Consider the following 25,353-nt stretch of genomic DNA (forward strand, 5'->3'; position numbering starts at 1 on the left):
ATATATAATAAAGTATTTATTATATGCAATAAACATATAAAATATTTAATTAGATAAAGATAGTAATAGTTTTTTCTTTTCTAATTTGTAGTGAAATATTATCTTGGTGATGTTGGTTACGGTATTCAAAATGGAATCATTTCTCCTTTTTGTGGAGTTTAATATCACTTAAATGAGTTTATAGAACATTCATCAGAAAAAAAAAAAAAGCTATTTAATCTTCAACACTCTTCATTGAAAACTGTTATTAAACAAAGATTTGTTAATTTGAAGAGTCATTTTAGATCAATTGATGATAAATCTTTTAGGTCTTATAAAACACAAGTAGATGTTGTGCTTGCATGTTGTATTATTCATAATCATATAATGAGAATTGATTCTTATAATTTTCTTATGAAAAAAATATGTTTGGAAAGTGAACCAATTAGACGAATAATCAACTTAAGTCAATGAAAGGAGAGGGAATAGAATAGGAAGTGGATAACAAAAAGAGAAATGATTGCATCAACTATATGAAATAACTATAACACTCAAAGAAACAAGTAATTGAGTGTTAATTATATGTGTTTATTTTGATCATGTCTTGTTTGAGTTTGTATTATCTTTGTTGTATATTGGGATTGTTTGTTGACTTTATTATAATTTCTTATGTATTTTATGTATTTTCTTTTAATTATTATTTGTTGTTTTTATATTAAATTTATTAAATCTAAATATTGTATGATTTTATCTTGTATAAATTTATATTTTTTTTTTTGTAGAAATGAGTACCATATTGAATGAAAAATGCAAGGGCAAACATTTCACATGGTCTAAGCCTATATCTCACATGCTACTTGAGATATTAGTCGAGAAGGCATTTGAAGGAAACAAACATTCTTCCACCTTTAGAGCATAATCTTTTGTTAAGGTGGCTACAAAAATCAGTCAAAAGTTCAACGTGCAATAGGAGTCTAAACATATGGAAAATCATCTCAAAACTATGAAAACAAAATAGAAAATAATAACCAAACTTGAAAATAAAAGTGACTTTAGTTACGATAATTGTTTGAATATGATTACAGTTTTAAAATATGTATATGATGAAGAAGTGAAGGTATGATAAATATTATACTCTTTGTAATTTTTATAGTTACTTTTGTTTTCAAAATGTTATACAAGAGACTAAAAAATTACATATTCTAAACTTGATGTTAATGAGCTATATACAAAAGTAATGAAAATTAAAGAATTTGATGAGATCACTCTTGGGAATGCATTTGATCACTTGGTCCAATATAAAATATGGACAAAAATATTTATGGCAAAAAATGCTAATTTAAAGAAAATCAGGGTTTAGAATCTTGTGAACCAACACTGCTACAAACCTGATTGGTAATATGATTTTACTATGATAAAAAGGTTTATGTTTATTATTTGACAAGTATGCTTATTTGTTTAATTCAGTCTAGCATATTTATATTTTTTAATTTAAATTAATATTTATTTGTATTATATCAAAACTTATTTATGCATGACTATGTTTAATGTATGATATTTATATTTATTTTTTAATGCTTATTTGATATATATTAAGGGGATATTAAAATGATAATTGCACATACTTGTTAAAATATATTTATCTAAAAAACCCATTAAAATATTTTTGTATTTATTTATCTTAAAAAAATCTTTACACCAAAAAAACTCAAATATCTAATTCTTACTTAATACCATAAACTAATTTGGATTTCTTCTTATGAAAAAAACATATTTTAAGATTTTCAAAATAAAAAAAATATTAATAGGTTTTACTTAAGAAATATTTCACAAGGTTATATCTCTATAATATTATATGACATATATAGTTATATTTTATAAAATAAGCTATATATGAAAATAGAATATAATAAAAAAAATTATCATTACATTTTTTAGATTTTACTCTTTTATTGTAAATAATTAAATATTTTTCATATATTAGATAAACTTCAAAAAAAAATTATTAAAAAATTATTTTTCAGTTTATTTTTCATGACATAATCAAATACTGTAAAATATTTTGTAATTTATTTTTTATAATATTACTAAATATTAAAAAATAATTTATTTTTCAGGAATTTATTTTTAAAAAAAATATTTTCTAAAAAAAATATATTTCAGTAAATAAATGGATGTAAAAATGCATGCGAGAATTTGCAGTTGATTTTTTTCCTCCTCAAATCAGGTTCTCTTTTTGACTAATCAACATTTCTCATCTGGCGTTGGACATAATTAATATAGCTGATATCACTTAATTTAATTAAAAGGAATCTGTTAACCGTATTCAGACTTCAAAATTTATACATTAATCCAATGAAGTTGAATTCATTAGAGGGTATTATAGGTATTTTTGCATCGATATTTATAATCCTCAGCCTCACATTATCAAAACATAGCTATCAAAAAGCACATAGCCACATATATCTCTTCATCTCATTTGATATCTGTCTTTTGAGTAGCTAATTCACACACACACACACACACGTATATATACATATTGAATGAATAAGGACAGGGCTTAAATGAATAAAGATGTCAATTACAGAAACTATTTTCGAGAACTCAACAATAAAGAACATGCAAATGCTGTATATAAGGGAAAAAAATCAAATGGCTTGACAAATTTCATAATCCAATTTTGAAGATTAGAGCAGCCAAGTCAGACAGCCGAATTACTATAGAGATTAGAATGGTCAACTCAACCAGCATATAGTTGCACACTTGAGAGTACACTATATTTATTTTAAGCTAATGATTGAGATTCTTCCTAACTAAATCAAGTGCTGAAATTTATTTTTCGATGAAGACAAGATCCTTCCCACACAATATCTTTATAAAAATAAAAATTATATCTTTTTCACATTTTAAATGCAAATTGAATATCATAAACTAGTTTATGATTATCCATTAGGATTTGACCAAAATATATAAAAAACATTTCTAATTTTTTTTTTAGGGTTCAGATATAAACTTTAATATTTGTGGGATGTAAAATTACATGATAAATTACACCCTCGGGAATTAAATATAAAAGGTGTAAATAAATACGATACTAAAATTCAATCTTAGAATGATTATAATTTAACCCAATAAGGTAGAGATTTTTTCATGAAGAAAGATCTACCTTGAATTTTAGAAAAGACCAATGAATAGAAACCAACTAAGAAAAACAATAAAACAATAATGTAACTTACCTTAGGTAGTAGAGTGTACTGAGGGCGATGCATCTTTTCCTTACACAACTAGTCCTTTATCCAAATTATCATAGCTCATAAGTTTCTAGTAACCATAATACTTAGTGACAACTGCTAAACTTAAAAAACTCTTCCTAACACGTTGCACCTTACATAAGAGGCATGACAAGAGCTTCCGTCATTGTCAAACGATATTGCGTGGGCTTGCACCCCGTGACAACAAATACCCTATGATATTTTATTTTAAATGTAACCTGAACAATAACTAATAAAATACATATTAGTTATTCTTTAAATACCATAATTTTATTTATTTATATCTTTTATAAAATACATAAAATTTATGTTATTTTAAAATATAAGCTCCTTTAATAAAAAGAAATTAATTTTTATAACAAAATAATTTTTAAATTAAAGATAAAATAATCAACATTGCCAATTCTATATATATATATATAAACAATATCGCATTCGACATCGCGGTGGCCTTAAAAAATTATATATTTGGAAAGAATAAATTTTTGACATCTAGTTCTTTAATGGGAATGGTCTTGTTTTAAGGAGTCGTTTCCTAGTATTATGGTCACTAGAAATCCTAACTGGTTAATAAAGATTCTATGGCTCGAGACTGATTACGTAAAAAAAAAGATATTATCACCCCTTAAACGTGTTGACTGAAGCAGACTGTGTTGCTTGTTTTGTTTTAAATTGCTAAATATTTGTTTGTTTATACTATGATAATTTGTTTATAATATTCCTGACTCTAGAGCCAGTAAATATTCAACTACGAATACTTTTAACTATAGCGTTGCTAAATATTATATAACTATAAAACAAATTTAGTTCAAAATTTTTCTTTCTTGCATCAATGAATAAACAAATAAAATAAATTTATTTTTACACATGCATATATATATATATATATTATCCAAATAAAGTAGAATATAATAAAAATAAATTTAAATCGGTATTTTTATTCCTGACTCTGATGTCAGTGAAAAATCAATAAAATAAATTTATATTAATTTTTTTAATTAAATTCATTATATAGGTTAATATTTTATTTTAAATATAAAAATTATAATACATTATCAATTATATTCTAAATAAGTTGTAAGGGGTTTCATTACTAGAAACATACGAGCGTGGATCAATAATTTAGCATGATAAGCTCTGTCTATATAAGATTAAATCAAGGGTTTAAATCTATTCACTATTTGATCTAATAACTTTTCAAGTAACTTACACTGGAGTTTATTGCCAGTGCAAGCAGGAAAACACCGTCTTACATGCATGGCAGGAGCCAAGGGGCGTCTGAAAAAAAAAAAAACTCACCTGCTCTGTTGAAAAATCTCTGCATTTTTTAAATTAATTTTGTTGATATTTTAATTAATTTTATTGATGAAAAATTAATTACCACCCTGCAAATCATCTATTTAGGCCCAGCCCATGTACCAAAATTCAAAACCAGCTTTCCCTTTTTTTAATTGAGACTCCATCAATTTTATCTCCATTGCTATATTATCTTCTACTTATATCTATTTATTTTTTTAAATATAATCTAAAAAATAACTAATAAAATACACATTAATTATTCCATTAAAGCTTTCATGGGGATACTAGGGAATCGTGTGGGAGACAATTAATATAGCTGACATCGCTTGATCTCGTTAAAAGGAACTGTATAATGAATGCGGACTTCAAAAATTATGCATCAATCCATTGAAGTTGAAGTCCGTGTAGGGTATTATAGATTTTTCCGAGCCTCTCACTATCAAAGCAAAGCTGTCAAATGCACATGGCCACATTTCGCTTGATCTGATTTGATTTTTGGTACTTCAAGCGGCTAATTCACAGCCATATATTATATATATGCGTCAGAAGATAAAGACAAGGCATCAGTAAATGAATGAAGATGTCCAGAAAATGTCAATTCAACTATAATGCATTATCAATTATATTTGTTGACTTTATATGTATTTATTTTTATTATATTTGTTTGTGTTTATTTAAGATATCAAAAAATATAAAAAAAATTTAAAAGGAAATAAAGTATTTTTCTTCAATATACAAAAATAATAACATAAAAATAGATATCATATACGAATATGATATTAACAAGTTATTTAAAAAAATTAAAAATATAATATTTCAATTTAAAATCTCAACAAAAAATAACTTAATGTTAATAAGTTATATATACAAAAGTGATGAAAAATAAAGGATTTGATGAGATCACTTTTAAAAATATATTTGATCATTTGGTCTAACATGAAATATTGATAAAAATATTTATAGTAGAAAATATTAATTTGAGAAAAATTTAGATTTAGAATCTTGTGAACTAACTACTAGAGACCCTGATTGCTAAAATGATTTATAAAAAAACTTATGATTATTATTTAAAACATATATTTACTTATTTAATTTAATTTATTATGTTTATGTTTGTTAATTTAAACTAATATATATTTGTATTACATCAGAACTTATTTATGCATGACCATGTTTGATGTATGATATTTATATTTATTTTTTAATTTTTATTTGTTATATATTAAAGGGATATTAAAAGATTAATTTCACATACCTATTAAAATTTTTTTTATCTAAAAGACCTATCAAAATATTTTTGTAGTTATTTATCTTAAAAAAAATCTTCATACAAAAAAAAAACTCAAATATCTAATTCTTAATTAATACCATAAACTAATTTGGTTTTTTTCATACAAAAAAAATATTTTAAACTTTTAAAACTAAAAAAGATATTAATAGGTTTTACTTATGAAATATTTCTATATCTTTATAATATTATATGACATATATAATTATATTTTATAAAATAATTTATATATGAATATAGGTTATAATAAAAAAATTAATTATTATAATTTTTAGATTTTATTTTTTATAGTTATTTTTCAAAAATTTATTTTTTAAAAAATATTTTCTAAAAAAATTATAGTTTAGTAAATAAATAGATATAAAAATGCATGCGAGAATTTGCGGTTGATTTTTTTCCTCCTCAAATCAGGTTCTCTTTTTGACTAATCAACATTTCTCATTTTTGACATGCACAAGGCTTTGACGGGGCTTGTGTTGGAGATAATTAATGTAGCTGATATCACTTGATTTAATTAAAAGGAATTTATTTACCGTCTTCAGACTTCAAAATTTATAAATCAATCCATTGAAGTTGAATTCCTTGAAAGGTATTATAGGTATTTTTGCATCGATATTTATGAGCCTCAGCCTCACATTATCAAAACATAGCTATCAAAAAGCACATAGCCACGCATATCTCTTCATCTAATTTGATATCTGGTCCTTCAAGTAGCTAATTCTCACAGACACACACACACACACAAATTAAATGAATGAAGATGTCAATTACAGGAACTATTTTCGAGGACTCAACAATGAAGAACATGCAAATGCTGTATATAAGGGGGGGAATCAAATGGCATGACAATACACCATGAAGGCTATATTATCTCCATTGCTATATTACCTTCTACTTATATCTATTTATTTTTCAAAATATAATCTAAAAAATAACTAATAAAATACACATTAATTATTCCATGAAGGCTTTCGTGGGGCTCCTAGCTAATCGTGTGGGAGACAATTGATATAGCTGATATCGCTTGATCTCATTAAAAGGAACTGTGTAATGAATGCGGACTTCAAAAATTATGCATCAATCCATTGAATCTGAAGTCCGTGGAGGGTATTATAGATATTTCCGAGCCTCTCACTATCAAAGCAATGCTGTAAAATGCACGTGGCCACATATCGCTTGGTCTGATTTGATTTTTGGTCCTTAAAGTAGCTCATTCACTGGCACGCACATATTATGCATCAAAAGATAAAGACAAGGCAGCGCTAAATTAATAATTTTCTAGAACTCAAGGATTGACAATGAAGAATACGCGAATTCTGTATATAAGAAAGAAAAAAAAATCATATATCATGAAAAATACTCAACGATATTATTTTAAAATGCATATATTTTATGTTAGTTTAAATCCAGTAGAACCACTTCACTGGCCAGTTGTTGCCCAAAGAGAATCGAGATTTTTCTCAGAAATTTGTTTCCTTTTTCAATTTGCGGAACTGGGAACAAAACAAGAATTTATTGCAGAACATGAGTCCTTTGTGGAATTTTCAGCTTCCCTTGCTTCGCTTTTGTTGCCCTCGCTTGCATCAGAAAGGTCACCCTCCTTCGAGAATAGCTCTGTGTGTGTGGCTATGTAAATTAGCTCTCTGTGTGTGTGGGTGTGTAAATCAGCAACTTGAAGAAGATAAAGACAAGGCAACATTAAATGAAAGAAGATGTCAAGAAAATGTCAATTACAGAAATTATTTTCGAGAACCCAAAGATGGACAACGAAGAATATGCAAATGCTGTATACAAGAAAGACAAAATCAAATGGCACGACAAATACTCAACGATATTTTTTTTAAGTGTAACCTAAGGAATAGCTAATAAAATACTCATTAGTCACTCTTTCAACATCACAAAATCTCTGGTATGTACAAGGCTTTCATGGAGCTACCAGGAAATCGTGCTGGACACAATTAATATAGCTGATATCGCTTGATATAAATAAAAGGAATTGTATGATATATTCGGACTTCAAAATTTATGTATTAATCCATTGATGCACCAACATTTATGAGCCTCATAATATCAAAACAAAGCGATCAACTTCACATAGCCTCACATATCGCTTGATCTGATTTGATTTTTGGATTGTCTTTGGTCCTTCCCACCCCCCACACACACACATGCATCTAGAAGATAAAAACAAGGCAACATTAAATGAAAGAAAATGTCCAGAAAATGTCAATTACATAAATAATTTTCCAGAATTTAAAGATTGACAATGAAGAATATGCAGATTGTATATATAAGAAAGAAAAAAAATCAAATATCACGACATATACTCAACGATATTTTTTAAAATGCATATATTTTATGTTATTTTAAATTCAGAAGCTAAAGAAACGAGTAGCTTTATCTCCTCTGGAAAATGGTGAGGATAATAATGATAGCGTGTATACCTTCTTGGAAACCGGATCTCTCAATTTGACTGTGTTAAAATAATTAATATTAAATATAAAAAAGAAGGTTAGAAATCTGGATTGTTGGTATATTATAAATATCAAGTCTTAATTTAAATATAAATAAAATATTGAATTATTATTTAAAATTATTATTTTATGCATTTAAAATTATTATTTTATTTTTAATAAATAAAATTACACAAATATTATATAACAGATTGAATCCTCCAAAAACATGCAGCGAATTCTTGAAAATGAAGGTTTTTTTTTTCTCTCTTTTTAATTGAAGTCAGTTGGGGTGGGGAATTTCAGGTGGAGAAGGTCTCTGTGTACGATAGAGAACAGGAGATCGAGTCCATTGCTCATAACAAGCTGCGCGATGGTTTAGCCAGGCAGCAGGGGGTGTCTCGGTACTGTGTTAAGGCTTCCGCGTCAGACCTGTAATGTTCTTTTGTTTTATTAAGGTTTCTCGTTGTGTCTTTATTTGTATTGGTTTGGTAAGAGAGTGTAAGCTTACCTTCTTTTCTGATCTCTGTTACTCTCGCTGCATTCATGCAGCTGTACTTTTGATCTCCGTTTACCACTGGCTACCTTTGCCCTCTGTTGTTCTAATATATCCCCAGTATATATACACTGAACATTCTGCTAAACCAACAATGAGTAGAAATTGCATCCCGTGGAGCAAGTAGCCGTTATTTTGATGTTATCGTTTCATGATTAATCCACCGGTACACAGGCCATTTATCATGGGCTTCAACTAGTGGGAAAATTTGATTTTTTTTTTAATTTTGAATTTTTTTTAATGTTTTTAGATTATTTTCTTTTCATAATAAAAACATAAATAAAATATTATTTTAATGTTTTTTTATAAAAAAATATACTTTTCACAGCATAATCATCTTAAAATTAAATAGGAAAGCAGATAATGCCCAGGTACACAGAGCATCAGCGTATTGATTATTGCAAGTACATCTTCTGCAATCTACTAGTAGAGAGCTGGATTGGATAATCTTGGTGTTGGAATTGCAACAAGAGGGTTCTTCATCTTCAAAACAATCCCAAACTTCTCCGTAAGATCCATTTTCTGACCTTCAGGTAATTTCCAATCAAAAGAATGCAGAAATGTAGCAAGGAAATACAGAAACATCCTCTCAGCCATTGCTATCCCAGCACAAATTCTCCTTCCGGACCCAAACGGGAAATAATTGAAGTCACTTCCACTGTAGTCAAATTTACTGTTCAAGAACCTCTCCGGTTTAAATTCCAAAGGATTTTCCCATATTGAAGGGTCCCTGTGCACTGCCCATACATTGATAAAAACTCGAGCACCCTTTGGAACAGAGAAGCCTCCAACAGTGCATGTTTCACTAGGGCAATGAGGGATTAGCAGTGGGAGAACTGGGTGCAGCCTCAATGATTCTTTCATGATGGCATGTAAGTATGGCAATTTGTGTATGTGAGCCTCCTCTACTATGCTGTCCTTGCCAACTACTCTGTCCAATTCATCTTGAGCTTTTCTCATTACTTCTGGATTGTTCATAACTTCAGCGAAGGCGAACTCAATTGCGTTAGAGGATGTGTCTGTACCGCCGACAACCATATCCTGTCACCAATTAACCAAATCTTTTAATTAATTCCTTGCGGCACGACTAAAACTGATTCTATAATTCGCAAGTAAACCAGAATTTTGAAAAGAAACGAGAAAATAATCTTTGAACAATAAGCATGAAGTTCGGATCGATCTTCCTTGCTACATGTATGCAAATACGAGTATATTCGTAGATGAAATTCGTTACCATATTTCCTTTTTTAAATGCTGCAATGCACACCACACACACACACACACACACATGTTGGTAGCTATTCCTTCTGCATTTAATTTTCTTTCGTAAATACGATTAAAAAAAAAGGTCTTACACAAAATTACAGGATTAATAAGATGAAATCCAAAAAAAATAAAAAGAAAGTTATTTAAATCAACACTCCATTAAATTATTTGTAGTTTCTGAAACAACTCAATTTAGTTCCACAATCATATCAAATAAGAGCAATCCTAGACTTTATTATTTTATACCCAATTATTTAACATTATTCGATTCTTTTAAGCAGCTATTCTAGAATTTCTTCATGCCTTCAAACCATCTTTCCTTCTAGCTAAAATGATATTTAGTTGTGATTCTACACACACACACTGGAGCACCACAAAACCAAACCCACCACCGGTGAAAAAAATATATTAAATCAAAATCAAGCTTATGCGTGTGGTTAGTGCAACATGATTTCTCTTCAACGACAAGAACAATAAAAAATTCTGACTTCTATATATATATATATATATATATATATAAGATAGATGATAAATTAAATTAAACTTATGCATGTAGTTGGTGAAACATGATTTCTTTTGAAAAACAAGAAAAATAAAAAATTTAAATTTATTATAAAAAATTTAAATTGATAGATAAGATTTTAAAAAATTATTTAAATTATTTTTTTAACATATATCTTCAAATAAAAATCATTTAATTTAAAACTTGTGTATGTATATATTTAATAAAAATAAAAATAATAAAATTAAAACTCATTATCTAAAACCCGTCTGGTTGAAGTTTACCTTTTTATATTTTAAACTATTATTTACTCAATTATTAGGGTATGTTTGAAAGTATGATTGATGTTGCTTTTTAAATAACTTTTCGTGTTAAAATGCATATTAATGATATTTTTTTTATTTTTTAAAAATTATTTTTTATATCAATATATCAAAATGATTTGAAAATATTAAAAACATATTAATTTAATGTTAATAAAAATATAAAATAATTTTAAATTTTTTTAAAAATATTTTTAAAAAGCAAAAACAAACAATATGTTAAACAGTAAGTCTCGGTAACGACAGGAAAGCCAGTTAATCACGATAATCCCAACACTCGTCCGGCTAGCATGATAATCCCAACACTTGTCCATTTAATCATATGCCTCGCAAGCATATCTGATCATTTCATTATCATCATGAAGAGAAAAACATACCATAAGCAAGGCTTTGATGTGGGTCATGGTTAATGGCGTCTTGACATCTTCTTCATCCTTCACTTTCAACAGAAACTGCAGAAAGTCTTTGCTACTCGCCCCTGCTCTATCCCCCAACGCATCAATGCTCAATTGTTTTTCAATCATCCTGTCAAAAATCTGATCAAACTTTGGAACCAAACCCCTCATCTTTTTTACTAGGCCTTGCAAATCGAATCTGGCCAAGGCAGGAAAAAAATCTGAAATGTTTGGCGCCGCCAATAACTCAGTCATGTCAGCCACACGCCGCCTAAATTCAGCACCTAGGCTACCCCTTTCTTCACCTTGGGCCGTTTCACCCCATAACATGCTCGTTACAACATTCAATATTGTCAGAAAAGTTTGCTCTCCCACGTTGATGGGTGACCCGGGCTTACTATATATGTAAGCAATGATGTTTCGCACTTCGCGGCGGCGAAGCTCATAAACCGAGTCTAATGTTGAGTTGCTGAGCATTTTGAGGACACAAACTTTTCTTAGCATCCTCCACTCTGGCCCATATGGGCTCCAAGCTATATCTGAGCCACCATAGGCTGCTGTCCGGGCAACATCAGGCACATCACGGTTAGCAAATGTTATGTCATGGTCTTTAAGAACTTCGCGAGCCAAATTAGGGGAGCTCACTATGATGCCAAGCTTGTGGCCAAGCTGCAGCTTCAAGATTGGTCCGTAAGTGCGCGCTAGCCCAGCAAAGTATGTGTGAAGATCTGGGTCAAGAGAAGCTAGATTGCCAATTAATGGGAGCCCTCTTGGACCAGGGGGTAGAGATGGACTTCCCTTCTTGGATTCGGCACGTCTCCATGCATACCAAATAATAGCAAAGAGAGCCAAGAGAGTGGCTATTGTGCTTGCAGAAGCATCTATATGAAAATTTTCAAGAAAATTTGTAAGGGGGGTCATGGTGTTTGATAACAACAGGGGATTGAATTTCAGAGAAAGGGAGGAGGTCTCTATGGACACGGAAATAGGCACTTTATATAAGGCTTGGTCTGTGTCGTCATACGATCATCAAACGCATCGATTTTCCCCCCCTGTCTTTCCTCTGAGAATGATGACATTTCACATCAAGCTGAAGACAAAGGAGCATTTTGAAGAGAGTGCCTACACGAGGCAAGGAATCTCCGTCTTTTGTCTGTATTTATTTAGCTTTTAGGGTCTGTTTACGCAATACACTACTCATGTGAACAGTGCAAAAAATTGCACTGTTCACTTAAAAAATAATAAATAATTCAGTTTATTTATGCTATTTACGAGTAAATTACACTACTTACAATTTTTTTAATTATATTAATTTTTAAAAAAAATAATTTACAATGAATTAAATTTATTTGGATTGTGATGTAAACAATATTTTTTCTTGAAAAATTATTATAGAGTAAATTAAATTCACTCGCACTATAATATTAATTTTATACCTGATAATATCTTATCTAATTTTATTGCACGCTCAAAAAATTATAAAAATTATAGTTTTTATTGGATGAATTTTGTACCTAGTAGAATTATAAATAGTTTAATAAAATAATAAAAAATATTTTATATAAAGTATTATTTATTTGATGATGTAATAAGAATAATTAATTTTATAATATTTAAATTTAAAACCATCAATATTAATATATATTTTTTAAAATTATTTTTATAGCTTTAATTTCAAAAGCATTCTTAACCAAGCATAATAAAGTATTTTTTTTTCAACCACAATTTTAACCAAACATCTATTTTTTCAAACCAACCTCAACAAAAAATATTTTTTATAAAATAACTTTTTTCAACCCACAACCACAACAACTATCACAATACTAAACACATACTTAGTATATCTTAATAGTTTACAGTTCCACAATTGATGCAAGTTAGATTAATTTTTTTTAATAAAAAAATATTAGATGATAAAAAAAACTTATATCATATATAATAGATTCATCTTAAACAACATGAATTAATTATTTATTTATTCGTAATCTTGTCATTATTTTAATGGTAAAAAAATTAGTAATAGAGATGGTTTTTGAACCCAAAAATATATTTTAAACCATGTGTTTTTCTAAAAAAACATAATTAAACCATTTCCAAACCATCTAATAACAATAAAAACCCAAAATATATTAAAATATAAAATTTAACCTAATTTTTTAAAAAAATCATGTGCCACGTGTAAATTTAGAGAAAAAAAACACCACATCAAATTCTTCTTGTTAAATAACATTAGTTAACATCAATAACGATGATTTTCATTGATAAAAAATAGTCAAACAGAAATTTCTCTCTCCTTGTCGCTTTCAAGCTACTTTTTTTTTCTTTCTCTAACAAAAAAATTAATAAATAATAAATATTTAGATCAAGTTAAAATTATGAGGAATAAAACAGCTTTTTTTAAGAATTCTAGATTAAGCATATTATTTCTTCTTGTTTTATATATATATATATATATATTTTTAATTTATTGCTTTTAAAATATTTTGATAAATTGATTACTAGTTTGGCTATGAAAAACTGTGATTGAAAAAAAAAAGAGAAAGAAAAAACAAAGAAAAGAAGAAAAGGAGGTGATCTTTATGGATACAAAATTAAGATTGATGACAATCCAAATCAAGATGAAGACAAAGGAACCATCTAAATGGTGGCCAAATGGTAAATACTTGAGTATATATATATATATATTTTTAATTTATTGCTCTTAAAATATTTTGATAAATTGATTACTAGTTTGGCTATGAAAAACTGTGATTGAAAAAAAAATGAGAAAGAAAAAACAAAGAAAAGAAGAAAAGGAGGTGATCTTTATGGATACGAAATTAAGATTGATGACAATCCAAATCAAGATGAAGACAAAGGGAGGTGGTCTTCATCTGTCTGGGTTTTTTTTTTATTTTTTTTATTTTTTTAACACAGTATAATTTATTTTCTGGATTGACTTGTTTGCCAAGGGCATTGCACCGATGACTTCCAAACTCCTTGCGGGCGAAAGGTATAAAAACACACTTTTTAAAATAAAATAAAAAATCAGAGAGAGACGAGAAGAGATCGAACAGCTAAAATTTTGAACAAATAACTTCTTTGGGCGGTTGACATTTTTTATTTGGATATTCACAACTTTTTTGTTTCATTGACGCTTTCAAAGGTACTATAAATTATAAGTGTCAACGTCTTTCTTGTCTTCTTTTTTCAAACATGTGACCAATTGTGTTGCTGTTAAAAATACATTTTTAATGTTGCATTAAAAATATAATATAAATTTAAATTATAAAATTATAAAGAAATTTTTTTCAACACCATAAAATATATGATTTAAATAAAAATTAATATATAAATTAAATAACTTAAAAATACAATTCATAAATTTTTTTAATTATCCATTAACAAGCTTATTAGAATCAAATTGCAAGTAATTGAAAAACGGATGAGACAAGATATGTTATTATTTATATTCGTAGTTGTTATAGTTTAAAATATTTTTTATTTTTAAAATTAATATATTAAAATAATTTAAAAATATAAAAAATAATTTTAAATAAAAATAATTTAAAACTTTTGAAAACGAAGTTACGAACACTCCCAGTCCTCGCAGCTCAGGCGAAGCTACCAAAGGCAAAACCTTGTCTCTTTCATAAACTGCTGCTAGTTAAACTGAGATGGCTAAGAAGGCTCTCACGCAAAGCAAAATTAAATAAATGGGGGAAAGAAGTCAGGCAAGATTTTGATCTATCGCTAGACTCCATGCTAAATAGAGTTTGTTTTATGAAATAAGACTCATAACAAAATTTAAGAAAAGGCAAAACAATTAATTTTGTTATTTTTGTGGTTGTTCTTGAAAATGACAGCCCTTATATGAACATCAAATATTATTTTGGGGTTATAGAATAAATTACAGTTATTTTTTAAAAATTAATTTTGATATCAACACATTAAAATAATTTTAAAAAAATTAAAAATATATTAATTTAAAATAAAAAATAATTTTTAAATTTTTTTAAAATACTTTTAAATAACAAAAATAAACATTCTCTTACTAAAAATGCAAGGTGCTTCCTCTCCTTCAACCTCTCACATGGTCTTTTTTTCATCCTCGAAGGTGGAAGCCTTGTCTCAATACGATCATATTGCGCTTCCCTTCTCCTTTGACTTGCTAGTTTACTGCTATTTTGGATTTTTGTTTTAGCAAAACAAATTAACATTCTATAATAAAAGTCTCATCAAGCTATTGTTGAAAATAATCATATCTTAAATTGAAACTCAAAATTAAAATAGTCAATCTTTATATTATATGACCCTACAACTTCTTTCTTTTTCTTTGTTTTTAGCCTCTTTTCTTACACCCCAGCCTCTTAAAAATGTCAAGCCACACACCATTCTCCTTCCCTGCATGTGTATATCATATCCTCAACTAAAAAAATACTCGGGTATAATTATTTAAAAACATTGCAAATCTAGTATAAAGAGAACAACATAAGCATGTTTGGCTGAAAAATATAACTACAATAAAAGACTGAGATTAACACAAGAAAACTGATGGCCATAATCATTTTACCAAGAAAAATTCTAAGTCTTTGTCTATAAATAAAGTGGCAAGGTAAGAAATAAAGTTAGTCAACTAAGAGAGAGAACATTCCACTTTAGAAAGAGAAAAATAAAAAGAAAAGTTTAAGCTACGAGATGTAAGGTTAGATTAAGCTAAAAGGTACAGGAGGTGAAAGAAAAAAAAAAGAACAAAAGAAGAGAGGAAAAAACAAAAATAAAAGAACAAAAATGAGAGTTAAAATGTTGTGTTTCAATATATATTAAAATGTATGTATTTGATAAATACTAGGCCAACTTGTAATATTTTTAATTAATGTCATGAGTTTTCATTCTGGAACAACTAATCAATCCAAAATAATGTTAATATCAAGGTAGCCACCATAATATCATAAACTTCCATTACTCAGGACAACTAATTAAGTTCAAGTCAATGTCGATGTCAATAACACCTCATTGTCCATCACATGGACATCTAATCAAGTTCAAGTCAATATCAATATCAATGTTACCACATTGATATCATTAGCTTCCATAACTTGGACAACTAATCAAGTTTTTTGTTGTCTAGATACTTAATCAAGTCCAAATAAATATAATTATCAATGTTACCCTATTGATAATATTATTTCTCATCAGTTGGATAACTAATCAAGTTCAAGTCAGTATTGATATCAATGTTACCCCACTGATATCATTAACTTCTATCACCTGGACAACTAACCAAGTTCATTTTATTTTTTTATTGGGTTAATATCGATGTTAGTCTAACTAACATCATTAACTTCTGTTATATGGACAACTAATTAAATCATTTTCATCCTTTTTCCTTTTCATTTTCTTCGACATTCTTATTACATAAATCATAAGTCATAAAAATTAAACTAACAATTATAAAATTGTACTACCTACTTAGTATAGATGTAAGACACTTAACTTGAGTCTGTGCATATGTTATTGTTCTATACTATTTTTGGATCCTTATAACCTCTATGTATTACTAGGAATACAATCATTATCAACAATGCAACCAACATCAATATTTCATTCCAATTCTTATTTAACCATTATTTCAACCAATAACAAGAAAATCCATGTTATATACACATGTATATTTTTTTTTTTTGTTAATGTTCATACTTATTCTTATAGTTTATAATGTTGACATCCTCAACTGACAATAATTCTAAGTAAGCATTAGAAATATAAAAATATTGGTTAATTTAGTCTAACTAACTCAAAATATTATTTGATATTTTAATAATAACTAGAGTTATAGAACTTGATCTCGAACTTAGTTTATTTTTTTGGACCTCTATCATTATCTTTCTTATTGATATTTCTCTCATCTTTCTTATCTTTTTCCTTTTTCTTTCTTTTTATTTTATTTTTTCTTTCTCTTTTTTTAGCCCCCTTCTTGATCTCAAAAGAGGTATTTATAGGATTTTATTAGGGTTTTGGGAGATCTTGAATCCATTGTTGACCTCTTGATATTGAGGGGAGTGTTGTCATGTAACAACTCAGCCCAACCTGCTATGTATTATCTACTTTGGATCTTCCAGCTTTATAATTTTATTTATAATTTTATTTTTAGGGATGCGAGCCCATCATTAGACCTGACGCCCCATGACACCTTAAAATGCATACAAGAGAAATGAAACTACAAGAGGGAAAAGCCCAAAATAAATAATATACAATAAGTTAGGCTGGGTTTTAGTAACTATACAAAATAGTGTGATAATGGAGGCTATGGTTGGCATTATATGAAGAAAAAAGAACCAGAATAATTGTAATAAAGCAGCAAGAAAAATAGTCCGTGCTGAAAATGAAACCTTCGATAGATTACTCCAACAGGACAACATGGTTACGAGAAAATGACAAAAGAACGCAACCATATTGTTCTACAGTGCTTTCCAACGAGTTAGCACTGTCTGTGGAATTCGGTGCTTCAGTAACCCAAATAGCAGAAGTCAACAAACATAATGCAGGAAAAGGTCACTACCGCAGCCTGAAATGATGCTCTCAGGCTCCCTGGAGAAGAGAACTGTTGCCAGTTCAGAAAAAAAGCAAGAGATCCTTTTACATAAATACCTTGAGGTAAAAAGAAACTCTACATTCTTCATATTGTATGGTTTTCTAGAGACAACATTATATAATCAATGATTCTAGCTAGCTATCTTCTTTTATACATAAGTTCAAGGACTACCTCCGCAATCAAGGGGCAAATTGTCCAACCACGAATCATCCAAGAGAGGGTTCGAAGGTTCCAACTCGGTGGGCCATTCTGAACTAACATCTATTTCATCATAGATAATAGGTTTACATTTTCCATCATGACTTTGGGTAATGGCTTGTAACCAAAGATTGCAGTGCGCAAAAAGCAAATCATTGAATTTTTCAAGCTCCGCTCTGTTACGTTTCTTGGTGTGTACGCTCTCAAAGGTGCTCCGATTCCACCTGCACCAGTGGGAACTACAGGGTTGGCTAAGTATCTTTATTGCAACTCTCTGCAGAGAGGGGATTTCATAGCCATATCCAGCCCACCAATCACCTAAAGATGCACATGGCGATAAAAATGAGATTCCAATCCGCTGACATATAAAATATCTCAAGGCAGTCAAAAAATGAAACTCACATCTCAAAACACATGAAATATACGGGAACAACTCGGGATAAGGGAGCCGCATTTACAGGCCCCCAAAGGACACGTCAGGGATCTCCAAAATTGATTCAGCCTATTCTGACAGACTGTTCTAACGGATAAACGATATCACTTAATGATTCTATTCTGACCAACAGTAACCTCGTACAAGTACTATATCCTGTTGGCTGTTGCTTTGGTTTTCCGATCCCAAGGAGCAAATGTAAGAGGATATTTCGTTTTACCAAGAACTTTTACGCCCCATGAGAAGAATTGATTGATAATGAATGCAGCTTAAACATACCTGGGGAATTCAGCGTCCTTCCCATAATAGCAAATTCTGTACCAAGAGCGCCTTGTGCATTTATGTATATTGGGTGTTCTTTAGTGATTTCTATTTTATCTCGATCTGTTGTAGCCATCTTTATCATAGTTTCTTGAAACCCATTCCTCATCCTCAAATCAATCTTAAAATTCGGGTTATAGAAAATTGAAGGATTAAGGAATGCTGCGGCTGCCTGTAACGGGGAGAGAAGCTGCTTATTCCATCCTTGATCAACGATCTCCCAAATTGGCATATATTTTTCGTCAATACCCTTATAGTATGCCTTGATTGCAAACTTTGCCCTTTCTATTCCCTCATATATATAGCCCATCGCAGGCATGTCCCCATCAACAATCCTTAGAATTTTAATAAGAGGTTCAGACACACTGACAGCTTCATGTGCAGACTTCCAAAAGCGATCTTGATACAGCAAAGATTTGATAGCTTGAGCCTCAGGATGTCTACAATGCATGGACGATATACATTCTGATTGTGAAAACATGTTCTTTAGATTGTCCTCCTGAATAACAATGGCCCTTAAGGAGAGATAATCAGCGACAGATCTACTAATTCTTGGTCTGATCAGTTCACTTCCACCAGTTAACTTCCTCATCATGTTCAAAGTCCATGCGTGGCTATAAATATAGCGTGTAATGGTCTTTGCCTCTTCAAGAACCATCCCCATCCACTCTTGTTTACCAATATCCTCCAACATCTTATCAATACAATAAGAAGCACAAGGTGACCAAAACAATGAGTTGTATTTGGACATGAGAAGCTTTCCTGCATATACATAGCTGGTTGCACTATCTGTTATTACCTGTACAACATTTTCCACGCCAACTTCCAAGACAATTGACTCAAGCAACTCGAACAAATAAGTAGTATCATCTTCATGACCTGATATATCAACTGACTTCAAAAATAGCGTCCCTTTTGGGCATGTGACTGAAATTACAATAATTGATTTGTTCCTACCATCAGACCAGCTATCACACAAGATTGTACAACCTGTTTCTTTCCACTCATCTCTGTATTTCTTGTAACAGTCATGTATGTCATCTTTCACTTTTTCCAGGAGGGTAGATCTCAATTTTTCATAACTTGGAGCTCTATAACCTGCCCCGCATGCTGCTATAGCATCCACCATTTCCTGATAGTATATGGATTTAGAAGCACTAAAGGGAATAGAATTGTGGAAGAAGAACACAGCAATTTTCTTATCAGCATCGTCCTGCCTTTTCTTTCGAGCATCATCCACTTCTGGCTGTGCACTAGGTGAAGGACGTGGAAATAACAAAGAGGGACCGGTGCTACCATGTTGTCCACTAGATCCATGGTTAGGATGTGCACCACCACTAGCTGAAGAACTATTTTGTTGAGCAATGGCTGCCCGGTCCACCCTCAGTTTCTTGGGAGTTTTCTGCTTCTTGGGAGTGCTTAATATAACACGAATGTGATCCCGCACATCATCTGGAACTTCTGCACAGGGTACTATATCTTTGTTCTTTATTTGAGCCAAATGAAACTTCATTCGGTATACCCCTCCACTGAACTCCCGATGACAATAATTGCATCTAACCTTCTGTCTCGTGGCATCCACAAGAACACAGTGCTCCCAACATGCATCTCTTCCACGAACCATAACCACTAAAACAAATTGGAATATCAAATTTAGATGCAAAAACAGGCATCAGGATAAACCACATTTAAGGCAACAGCACTATAGGTCAGAAGAGTTTCAAAAAGATTGAGATTTGAGGTAAATTAAAATGTATAAGATGAATACAAGACTCTCACATTTGCATAATAAAATCTTGAACAGAAACACGGAGGGCATATCGCCCTCCAGAGTAATTCAGCAAAGGATGTCACACTGCCTTGGCATATAAGCATCAAATTTGAGCCCAGTAAAGGGCAAGCAAATGCATCAGGAATTTGCCACCTCCCCCCACTCTTATCAAGGCAAAACAGATGAAGTGTCATCAAACACCTTGGTTAGATTGAAGCAATGCCAAAGAAACCTTAGCTCTTAAACACAGCAATAATTAAGACCTTGCTTTCACAGATGTAACCCATACAACTGGCAGATGACATCAAGTTTAAAATAATAATAAATGCTGATCGTCCAAAAAGCTTGTTTAGCTGCAAATAATCTATATGCAAATTAATAAAACTGACTCTGCAAAAATGTTTCACTCTAATTTGGTAGCTACAACACAATATTCTCACATGTACCATCATCTGATAAACCTGGACCTTCATATCTTTCACATTTCTAACCTTGACAGTCTCATTTTCTTCAGAAAAAGAAAACTTAAAACTCTATTAACAAAAAACAAATCCCTTTTTTACTGGCAATAAAATCGGTCAAAAAAGAAAAACCTTTGATTAACGCTGCATATTAAACACTGACTGACTTGTGAAAAAGATCATACCACACCATAATAGTCCGCATAAAATCCCAGTTTTTAACATGTACACAACTTTGTAAATTCTTGGTGATATAGCTTCTTCTTCGTTTCCATTTGTTTTCCTTCTGATAAATGTTTCCGTTATTTTTCTTGGTTGTAATTACTTTAATTTTTCTATATACGATAGAATTCAACTTGTTAGATCTCTTTAAGTACAAACATTTGACAGACTTAGAGTAGCATAAAAAACTACAAGATTAACAAAAATGAAATGCAAAAACTCGAAGGATAGAGAAACGAAAGGGGTGGTAAATCCTTATGTAGAAAGAAAGAAAGCTAGTAAAGATAAGAAGAAACAAAAAACAAAATATTTTCCTTTTGTTGTTACCTGGATCCGATTCTTGTAAGAAAAAGAGGGTGGACAGAGGAAAATTCGGAGGCTGGTCGGAATCTGGAGAAAATTGTGGATCGGCGATTTGGAAGAGAGGCAGGAAACGAGGAAATGGAAAACAACGCCGATAAATTAGTTGAAATCGTCTTTACTACTTCCACGTGATTAGTGCGTGGCTCCTCTTATGCTGACATGTACTACGGAAACAGTTCCTATAGGAATTGGAATAGGAACAGAGCAATTCTTCGCCGTTGCTTTTGTGGTTTCTATTCACGGCCTCACAAATTTACAGGCCCGCTCGCATTGTATTAAATAAAATTAACGCAAAAAAAAAATATAGTAAACAGAATATTATTTGATAAATATATAGTATACATAAAATTATATATTATTATTATTATTATTAAATTAATTCTAGTGAATCAATTTTAAAACCTTCTATTTTTTTTTTTATCTAACTCAAGTTTATTATATAAGAGTTAATAAAATGTTATATAATTGACTTAAACATTCTAAAGATAACTTGTTTGTCAATAAAAAAAATTTAAGAATAAAATTGTTCAAAAAAAATTTAGACTCAACTTTTTACCTTATTGAATTTAAAATTAAATTATATGATAATTATATTAGTGTTACTCATTTAATTTATCTAATTCAAAAACAACATATTTGATCAATAAAAGATAAATAAATAAATAAAGATAAACTTACCCAACAAAAAATTTCTCGACTCAACTTCTTACTGGGATTAAGTTTAAAATTAAATTGTATTAGAGTTTTATGATATAATTCAGTCAACTTGTTAATCTAAAAAATAACTTTAATGATTGTTAAAAATTCAAGAATAAAAATAAAAAATATAATTGAAAAATAGAAGTAGAAAGAGTTCCATTTTTGATATAAATAATGAAACTTCATTATATTTTTCAAGTTTTTTTATTAGGTAAATGGTATTACTTATCACTTTATATATCTCATAAAACCAAAATAAATATGTTTTGTTTGTTGTTTATGCTTTTCTGAAAATTCATTTATTTTTTTATTTTTTAAATATATTATAGTTAAAATATATATATATATATATATATATATATATATATATATATATATATATATATATATATATATATATATATATATATATATATATATATATATATATATATATATATATATATATATATATATATATATATATGTATAAAAAACTAGTGATTAAAATATTATTTAATTATAATAGTGAATTGGTGGAACAAGAATGGTGATGGAAAAGTTGTGAAGGTGCTAGTTGTAATAAAATATTATTAAATTAATGATAATTGCTATTTTATTGATAAATAATAGTGATAATAATGGACGATGATGTGATACATGATAATTATAAAAATAGTTATAATGTTTATGTGAAGGTGTCAAATTTTACTTAGTTGAGTCAATTAATAACAATTATATTTTAAAAAATTATATAAGTTATTTTTATACTAATATTAATTTATTTAAAATTTTATTGTTCTTACTTTATTAGTTTAGCATTAATACTAGATAGACGATTCTCACTATAGCCAAGTTAAATTTATTCTAATATAAAAAGAAATTTATTCAGGTGAAGATAATATTTTTAAAGGATCAAGAAAAATATAAAATTCAAATCAATAATTTGAATAGATTTAATAAAAATTTATATGGAATTAAAACTTGGTCTGTTCCAAATCCAGTTTATTGTTGGGACCTAATACTTAACAAACATGGTGGTTCATATGGACAGCCAAGCTTTCCGGGATTTTTTTTTTGTTTAGGTGTGTTGGCCTTAGCAATGAGAAAATAACAATGTGAATTATAGTTTTCATGACTAAAACAATGGTGGTGGTTACATAATAATGTTACAATAAAAATGATAAATTGACAATGTTAATAGAATAATATCTTGTGAATAAAAAATATTTTTGTATTGTTTTCAAATTTCTATTTTAATTATAAAATTGTTTACAAACAAAATTAAATGCTATAGTTCAATCCTATGTACTTTCTTTTAAATCTTTTTCAAAAAGAAATTTTACTACAATAACATCACATAGCACCTTGATTTTCTCTAAAAAGATTAGTATAGCTGGGGAAGTTTCCATATTATCTTCTGCAAAAAGATTACTATTTCATCATTCCACCCAATGCTCACTCAACGAGGAAGCTAACCTGGCCTTCTGCTAGACGGTATACAGCATTAAGAAAAGCTAAGTGAATTCAAGAAATAATATCAAGGGCATGAGAAATGAATTCCTATGTGCTACACTTTCCATCAACATGTCCAGCATATCATTTAACCACGAGGGTCCAGCCAAGTATTCGCTACTGAAGAAGCTGCATTGGAACATGAAAATTCTGCATACCACAGACTCGATTCCAATTTCGTTATATAATTGATCAACAACAGAGAGATTTGTCAATTGGAATACTCATTCAAATATGAGGAACACACTCCATGATGAGATTGAACTATTTCCATTTTGCCAAATTGAGATTCACCACGAGAGGAGTCAACTTTCACTCACATGTTCCAAAAGAAATCTTAACATGGCACTGCTTGCCATGAGAATTTCAACATTGTTTTGTAACAAACAATTGTTCTAACAAAATTTTAAATGTACCATGACAGCACAGCTTACATTCCGATAAGGGTAATTAGTGCTTTGCTTATTTTCACAGCAAAAATGTATTTCTCTCATCTCTCAAAACCCACAATTGGGCTGGAATCATGTATATCACCTCAGAAATTTTTCTTGCAAGAAAGTCTACTTATCTGCTGAATTCTGTTGCTGCTTAGCTCTGCGAACACATTCATAATAACTCTTAGTGAAGGGGGCACATTTCAAAATATCATTAGCGTGCTCCTTGTAGCATGCCTTGCAAGCATCATAATCAGCCAAACAGGGCATGGTCTTCTGGTATGGAAGCTTGAATTCCTTATCACGAAGATCCTTGGCTCTTTCTGTAACTTGCTGCACCATGTCATCCTCCTGCTTCAGCAACTTTTCTAGAACCTTCTCGCTCTCTCGAATGACTGATCGAATCTCATCCAACTCGGCATTTGCAGGCTGTACAGGTTGGGTTATTGGCAGGTGCATTGGAGTTTGAACTGGCCATCCTGGAGAAGCAATCCTTTTGCGTGTCTCAGAATCACCATGCAGCTGTTTCTCATTCACCTTAGGTTTGGGCAGGGTAGGTTCTCGTTGGGTCTTAGGTTTAGTCTTCTTTGTTTTCTTCTTTAATTTCTCCCCATCATTAGCGAATCGATTAACAAGTTCTGGAGTAATTTGAATAGAAAAATCACCCATAACAGCAATTCCTCAAAAAATTTAACAATGAAACCTGAAAACATCAATAGAGGTTTGTGCTAGATTAGAAACAAATAATTCAAACTCCTGCCTGCTCTTTTTAAATATATGTGAAAACTTTCTTCAAGACATTAACTAATAATTGGCCTGTTGTTGCACCTTACAAGGAACCGCATAAGAAATATCTTGGTTGGTTGACAGGCAACATGAATCCAGTATAGAAGAGAAGATACAATAACAGAAGAAGGTTAATACAGAAACAAACTGAAGATCAAGAAATCAAAGCCAGCCAAAAGCACGTGGAAAGATTAAACATATGCAACATAAAATTATGCTTTCAAATAGCAGGAATCTGACCCCCGGTGGGGGGGGGGGGGGGGG

General features: G+C 29.8%; 3 protein-coding genes and 1 long non-coding RNA gene across 5 annotated transcripts; 1 reads left to right on the forward strand and 3 right to left on the reverse strand.

Annotated features, from left to right (window-relative positions):
- Positions 1-9,166: 9,166 nt before the first annotated feature.
- LOC105121346 (geraniol 8-hydroxylase-like) lies at positions 9,167-12,414 on the reverse strand. The gene is made up of 2 exons (XM_011019936.1): positions 11,316-12,414; positions 9,167-9,888 (listed from the first exon to the last, which is right to left on the reverse strand). The coding sequence occupies exons 1-2, from the start codon at positions 12,252-12,254 to the stop codon at positions 9,271-9,273; spliced, it is 1,557 nt and encodes a 518-aa protein (XP_011018238.1). The 5' UTR covers positions 12,255-12,414; the 3' UTR covers positions 9,167-9,270.
- Positions 12,415-17,692: 5,278 nt separating this feature from the next.
- On the reverse strand, positions 17,693-21,903 carry LOC105121348 (uncharacterized). Of its 2 annotated transcripts, XM_011019937.1 has the most exons (4): positions 21,641-21,903; positions 20,639-20,794; positions 18,818-20,488; positions 17,693-18,423 (listed from the first exon to the last, which is right to left on the reverse strand). In XM_011019937.1, the coding sequence occupies exons 2-4, from the start codon at positions 20,676-20,678 to the stop codon at positions 18,068-18,070; spliced, it is 2,067 nt and encodes a 688-aa protein (XP_011018239.1). In that variant the 5' UTR covers positions 20,679-20,794; positions 21,641-21,903; the 3' UTR covers positions 17,693-18,067. The 2 variants fall into 2 exon arrangements, with proteins under 2 accessions (XP_011018239.1, XP_011018240.1); XM_011019938.1 differs by lacking the exon at positions 20,639-20,794.
- LOC105121347 (uncharacterized) lies at positions 18,395-18,788 on the forward strand. Its single transcript, XR_841531.1, has 2 exons — positions 18,395-18,477; positions 18,508-18,788. It is a non-coding gene; the product is annotated as an uncharacterized LOC105121347 (long non-coding RNA).
- Positions 21,904-24,104: 2,201 nt separating the features above from the next.
- LOC105121349 (copper ion binding protein) lies at positions 24,105-25,329 on the reverse strand. The gene has a single exon (XM_011019939.1). The coding sequence runs from the start codon at positions 24,970-24,972 to the stop codon at positions 24,430-24,432; it is 543 nt and encodes a 180-aa protein (XP_011018241.1). The 5' UTR covers positions 24,973-25,329; the 3' UTR covers positions 24,105-24,429.
- Between the last annotated feature and the right edge of the window lie 24 nt (positions 25,330-25,353).

This window comes from Populus euphratica, unplaced genomic scaffold (assembly GCF_000495115.2).
Source record: "Populus euphratica unplaced genomic scaffold, PopEup_1.0 scaffold25.1, whole genome shotgun sequence".
Taxonomy (NCBI): Eukaryota; Viridiplantae; Streptophyta; class Magnoliopsida; order Malpighiales; family Salicaceae; genus Populus; species Populus euphratica.

Bases quoted from the DNA above. Each gene is read 5' to 3' on its own strand.
- LOC105121346 (XM_011019936.1), bottom strand. From the start codon at position 12,254: ATGACCCCCCTTACAAATTTTCTTGAAAATTTTCATATAGATGCTTCT. The intron at 9,889-11,315 runs GTATGTTTTTCT...AATTGGTGACAG, and splicing joins ACATCAAAGCCTTGCTTATG to GATATGGTTGTCGGCGGTAC.
- LOC105121348 (XM_011019937.1), bottom strand. From the start codon at position 20,678: ATGCCCTCCGTGTTTCTGTTCAAGATTTTATTATGCAAAT. The intron at 20,489-20,638 runs GTGAGAGTCTTG...AATTTGTTTTAG, and splicing joins CAAGATTTTATTATGCAAAT to TGGTTATGGTTCGTGGAAGA. The intron at 18,424-18,817 runs GTATGTTTAAGC...GTGCATCTTTAG, and splicing joins AAGGACGCTGAATTCCCCAG to GTGATTGGTGGGCTGGATAT.
- LOC105121349 (XM_011019939.1), bottom strand. From the start codon at position 24,972: ATGGGTGATTTTTCTATTCAAATTACTCCAGAACTTGTTAATCGATTC.